We start from the raw sequence: 6000 nt of genomic DNA on the forward strand, positions 1-6000 counted from the left end.
GCTCGCATGGTCGTGTCTCATTGGCGCCAAGGTAACACGTCTGACAATATAAAAGATGCGCACTGGACACTTGTCCAACTCACTGCCACTGAGAGAAACCAGACCATTCAACATGAATGGTTCATAACTGGGGTCTAGTTTATCACATAGGCCTACCTTGTCCGGAACCATTGACGTTGGAGCTATCAATGTCTGGACCAAACCAACCTCTTTTGGTTGCTTATTTGGCTGTGACTGCTTGCGTTTTTAGTGTTGTCAAGCGATTCAAATATTTAATCACGATTAATCACATTAATGTCATAGTTAACTGACAATTAATCGCGATTAATCGCAATTCTTTTTTCTATGCTAAATATCCCTTGATTTCTTTGTCCCATTAATTTTTCTCATTTTAATGCTCTTATCAACATGGAGATGTGCATCGGCTTGCCTTGTGCAAATGTTTTTTTATTGATAACAACATTGGCATATACTGATCAAAACAGGACGATACAAAAAAAAGCCTCTAGTGCAATTAAAGTATGAGCATACAAACATACTGCCTTGAACATAGCAGTCATGCTACTGCTTCTTTGTTTTGAGCCAAATAAAAATAAATAAAAATAATAATTATTATTTTTTAAATAAATAAATAGATTGCGTTAATCGCGCGATAAAAATATTAACGCCGTTAAAATTGGTTTGCGTTAGCGCCGTTAATAACGCGTTTAACTGACAGCACTAGTTTTAACATAAAACAGTCAGTCATTCTTAATGTGCCCCATCAGATGACAATAGTAACACTCCCGTTCCTCATTGTAGCGTCGAGCTAACGGGCGGGGCAGACTAGCCTGCGTTTTAGGTGGAGTCTGAACAAAGGGAAGAACAATTCGACTATCATTTCGGGGAGTACCAAACGTTTACTTATGGGTTAACACAAACTCGTCAGCGAGCACCGCAGCCTGTGCCAACGTCGCAACTTTTTGCTCATTGAGATACGTTACTAAGCGGTCAGACAGGCTATTCTTGAACTCTTCGAGTAACATCAACTCAGACAGAATTAAAATCCAACACGTTACTCGCTTTACACCAACGCTTAAACAAAGTCTCTTTCTCACGGCCGAACTCCACAAAAGTTTTGCTAGGCAACTTTTTGTGAGCTCTAAACTTCTGCCTATAGGCCTCTGGCACTAGCTCGTAGGCTCGAAGCACAGCTGTCTTGATAGCCTCATAAGACAAGCTGTCTTCTAGAGAGAGAGAGGATACAATATCCTGGGCTTTCCCAGTCAACTTACATTGGAGCAATATAGCCCAGACCTCTGTAGGCCATTCCAGAGGTAGCAACTCGCTCGAAAGCCCTGAAAGAAGAGTCTACCTCCACCTGACGAAACTGAGGTACTAGAGCTACATTCCTGCTCACCTCAAAACTCAGGCATGGAAGAAGGTTGAACAGGACTCACAGCTTTAGCAGCAGCCTCTAGTTCCGGCATGCTTTATTTTAACTTCATTCACCATCCGGCGGTTGGAGATCTCAGCCTCCATTTCCAGCTCCATTCTCCGAACAGCCAACCGATGACTGTATTCAGCATCTCTCTCCTTCTCCTGTGCCTCGAACTGCCACCGTGCTAGACGTAGCCTAAGGCGAGCATCCTCACTACTTCTACCAGGGGAGAGTGGAGTAAATTTGGGCACTGTACGAGGAGGCTTAAACTCTATCTCGGAGGCCCCTACTATAAGTGACTCACCCCCTACAACCTCCACTTGGTCTTTCCCTGGGTAAGAATGAGGGGAAGGGGAAGAAACAACAGATGCACCGTCACCCGTAATGAGCACATTCTTGTCCACTAACATACGCACAACAGCTTCTTTCAGCTCAGCCTTCACCATGCTTTTGGAAAAGCCAACACAAAAATGTGCCGCAATGGCAAACAGATCGTCTTTCCTGCAATGCTCAAGACGCTCAACCGAAGGATCGCCAAGAAACTCCTCAATAGCAAAAGCAGCCATATTTACAGAGGTAAAGAAATGACACAACCAACCTAACTAAATTAACACAACTAGCCGCCTATTTGACGTGCACACTGCACACCAACACTCATCAGTCTGTTGCTTAAATGGATCAAAGATCCCGGACGAGCCCCCATTTATGTTACGCCCCCTGGTGGTGACTCATTAGAGGGGCGCAACATAAGGCAACAGACGTAGGGGTCAAGGAGGACTAACATTGGCACCAAAGTAAACAAAAGGAAATAATACCCCCCCCCCCCCCCCCCCTGACAGCACCCAAAAATACAGTGGGTGGTGCACACTCTAATCTAGGGTTGTAACAACAGTTAAACCTAAGTGATGCAAGATAGAGGATACCCCCAGGGTATCCTCCTGTCCTCACTTGCTCCCCAAAAACAGCCGCCCCTGAACTGAACACAGAGGGGCCTATACATCAGGTGAGGGGAAGCTTGATTTCTGATCAGGAACAGGTGGGGTGGTAACTGAAATCAGGGGTAGATCTGCGAAAAGTGACAGGAGGGAGACCAAAACACCACAAAACAGAACCAAACAAGACATGCCTACAAACATACAGCATACATAAACCCCAGACGTAACAAACATAATTTAAACCTTATAAGATGAGGCAGTTAGACCCAAAACAAAATGGCCATCATGGCGGGGTCACGTTGCCATGGTTTCCAAGGGGTCAGTGAAAGATTGCAGGATTAATCCATTGAGTTAATCAATCACAAATACAGAGATCTAATTGATTTAGACTTCTTACGGATTTATGTTTTTTATCAAAATAAAGTATGAATGTTAATGTAATTAAGCAAATATAGCATCTTTAGTTAGCTGAAGTCCCAAAACTGATTGTGAGCATTATAAATGAACAGCGATCTACTCCATCCTGCTTTAGGAAGATGAACGTGAGAAGCCTCTTCATGATTTAACTTTAACCTTTAACAGCAAGGAAGCACAAGTCATGATTAAACATCAAACATTATCACACACATTATCACTGTGATGATGTACTCTTAATATATTACTGTGATGAAGTACTGTTAAAATATGACTGTTAATATATTACTGTGATAAAGAACTGTTAAAGTATTACTATCACTGTGATAAAGTAGGCTGCTAATAAATATAACGGCAAACACATAGAATAAGTACTGTAAAGTGGTAAAGTACTGACTGTGGTCAGAGATTTGGCCTCAGGAGCCAGATTCTGCCCCTCAGTGTTCTCAGAGCTGGTGTCAGAACCTGGGAAGTATCAGAATGGGAGGAGGTGAAGTCATGAGCTAGATGTATCTAGATCTATAGAGCTGTATAGTCCAGTGAGCTAGATGTATCTAGATCTATAGAGCTGTATAGTCCAGTGAGCTAGATGTATCTAGATCTATAGAGCTGTAAAGTCTAGTGAGCTAGACAGTCACCAAGGTCTCTGTATTGGCAGTAGCAATAATCATAAGAACCGAACTGCAGTAAAAACACAATTTACTCACCAACTGTTTTTTTGTTGATTGACTGAATCTGAGGATCAAGAGAAATGATTAGTGTTGTAACAGTGGTGAATATCCTCATGTTATTATACTTTCATATTCTTAATGCCACAACATCTCAGTGGACATTGGAGGAGGTTCATCATTCAGAGGTGGAGGGGTTTCTACCACCAGACCGCCAGTGTGTGAAGACAACCAATCAGATCGTAGGAAGGGGACAGGAAGAAGGAGCAGGTGGAGATCAGGTGTCTGTCCTCTTGGAGAGTTTGGTCCACTCACCGTTCCTCTTCTTGTACAGAAGGACTCCAACAACAGCAGCAGCAGCAGCGAGGAGGAGAACAAGCAACCCAATGATGATGGGGATGGTGAGGCCACTCTTGATGCCTTGAAATCAAGAAAGAAAAATCGGGTTAAAAATAATAGATGTTGGACAGAGACCTTCTCCCATCCATCCCTCTATCATTGAACCACGTGTCTATGGTCACTTGATGCTACACACACGACTAACACAACGTCAGTGGAAGTATTCCTCAGGATCTGTTCTGAGCTTCAGCAGTGTCCAGGTAGACCTGGCAGTGGTTGGGATGAGGTCAGGTGGAGGTGGTGAGACATGTGTTCCCCACCTCCATCCCCTCCAACACCAGTCTTACCCCAGTTGGTCCTGATGAGGGCGGGGTCCAGGGGGGTGGAGATGTCCTCGATGCCTTTCAGCTGGACCACACACTCGTACCTCCCCCAGTCCTCCTGTGGGACGGCCTTGAGGTTGAGGTCCACGCTGACCTGGAAGGTCCCGTCGTGGTTGGGGAGGACCTCCCCGGGGTCCACCTGCTCATGGAGCTCCTGGCCGTCTCTCCTCCAGAACACCACCACCCTGTCAGGGTAGAAGCCTGTAGCATGGCACACCACTGGGGAGGAGGGGCTCCTCTGGAGCAGAGACACCCGCGGACGCTCTGGAGAGAGAGAGAGGGGGGGGAGAGAGAGATGGTGGGCAGAGGAAGAGCGAGCGATGGGGGGGGGGGGAGAGAGAGAGAGAGAGAGAGAGAGAGAGAGAGAGAGAGAGAGAGAGAGAGAGAGAGAGAGAGAGAGAAAGAGAGAGAGAGAGAGAGAGAGAGAGAGAGAGAGAGAGAGAGAGAGAGAGAGAGAGAGAGAGAGAGAGAGAGAGAGAGAGAGAGAGAGAGAGAGAGAGAAAGAGAGATTTTTGAACACTTAATTTCTTGTCATGTAATTTATTCTATATTTCATATTCTTCCATAAAGCACTGAGTTAGGACTTAGCTTATATATTTTGGTCAGGGAGAATGGGGGGTAAAGTAAGAGTAAGAGTATATAATAAGAGTATCCCATAAGAGTATGGGGAGGAAGAGAAAGGGGTAGGGGAAAGGGAGAGATAGAGAGTGGGGAGGGAGAGAGGGAACAGGGACTCAGAGACATGAGTCTGTCAACACCCAGCAGGTCATGTGACTCTACCTGTTCTCTGCAGAGTGCTCTTCCCATAGTCCAGGTACTTCTTCAGCCAATCAACACACTCCATGGTGTAGTAGTCCTTCTGCTGTTCATTATAACCTCTTAGCCGATCCCATCTCAGTTTGGTGGGGCAAGCCTCTTGTACTGCAGCGACCCAGGTCAGGTGCTTCAGGTCCAACGCTATGACGTCCTCTCCATCGTAACCATACTGGAGATAACCATCAGTAGTATCATCCTCATCATCCCACTCACAACCATACATCTCCTGATATACGTGGGCACCTGAGAGAGAGAGAGGGAGAGAGAGAGAGAGAGAGAGAGAGAGAGAGAGAGAGAGAGAGAGAGAGAGAGAGAGAGAGAGAGAGAGAGAGAGAGAGAGAGAGAGAGAGAGGCATGAGTACACAGAAAAGTGAACACAGAATACTGCTTTATCCTGGGGTCAAATGATCCTGGGGTCAAATGATGGATATCTCCTTGTGAGAGGTCAGACAGTAGATATAAACTTACCTCCTGTCCGATTAAAGCGCTTCATCAGAGTCCCAATGTTGTATTTGAAGGCCTGCTGGGAACACAGAGAGAGTTCATTGCTCCTCTCCAGGTAGTCGGGGTGATCTCTGGTGACCTGCTCCATCCAGTCCTGTTTGAGGACTACTCTCTGGGTGTTGCTGTCATAGTAAACCATCTGAACTCCATCCACCATCCCAACAGCAACAAACTCTGGGAAGGTTGAGAGTCCAGACGACGCCGTGTAGAAATAATGCAGAGATTGAAGCACTGCAGACAGACAGAAAGACAGACAGGTTAATACGGTACATCACTGTAGACAGACAGACAGGTTAATCCGGTACATCACTGTAGACAGACGGACAGACAGGTTAATACGGTTCATCACTGTAGACAGAAAGACAGACAGGTTAATACGGTCCATCACTGTAGACAGAAAGACAGACAGGTTAATACGGTCCATCACTGTAGACAGACAGGCAGACAGGTTAATACGGTACATCACTGTAGACAGACGGACAGACAGGTTAATATGGTTCATCACTGTAGACAGAAAGACA

The 6000-nt window shown here is 45.5% G+C and overlaps 2 protein-coding genes across 4 annotated transcripts in view; both read right to left on the minus strand.

Annotated features, from left to right (window-relative positions):
• LOC115535411 (class I histocompatibility antigen, F10 alpha chain-like) overlaps positions 1 to 6000 on the minus strand; it is an 87524-nt gene that overhangs the window by 32251 nt on the left and 49273 nt on the right. Inside the window, exon 9 of the mRNA XM_030346595.1 lies at positions 3753 to 3853. Within this exon, the coding sequence (XP_030202455.1) occupies positions 3753 to 3853 (101 nt within the window). The remainder of the gene's footprint in view (positions 1 to 3752; positions 3854 to 6000) is intronic.
• The window catches only part of LOC115535444 (major histocompatibility complex class I-related gene protein), a 142320-nt gene continuing 139051 nt past the window's right edge, over positions 2732 to 6000 (minus strand). For all 3 annotated transcript variants that reach the window (XM_030346656.1, XM_030346655.1, XM_030346659.1), the window contains one exon: positions 2732 to 2928. In XM_030346656.1, the coding sequence (XP_030202516.1) occupies positions 2911 to 2928 (18 nt within the window). In that variant the 3' untranslated portion in view covers positions 2732 to 2910. The remainder of the gene's footprint in view (positions 2929 to 6000) is intronic.

Source organism: Gadus morhua, chromosome 22 (assembly GCF_902167405.1).
Source record: "Gadus morhua chromosome 22, gadMor3.0, whole genome shotgun sequence".
Lineage (NCBI taxonomy): Eukaryota > Metazoa > Chordata > Actinopteri > Gadiformes > Gadidae > Gadus > Gadus morhua.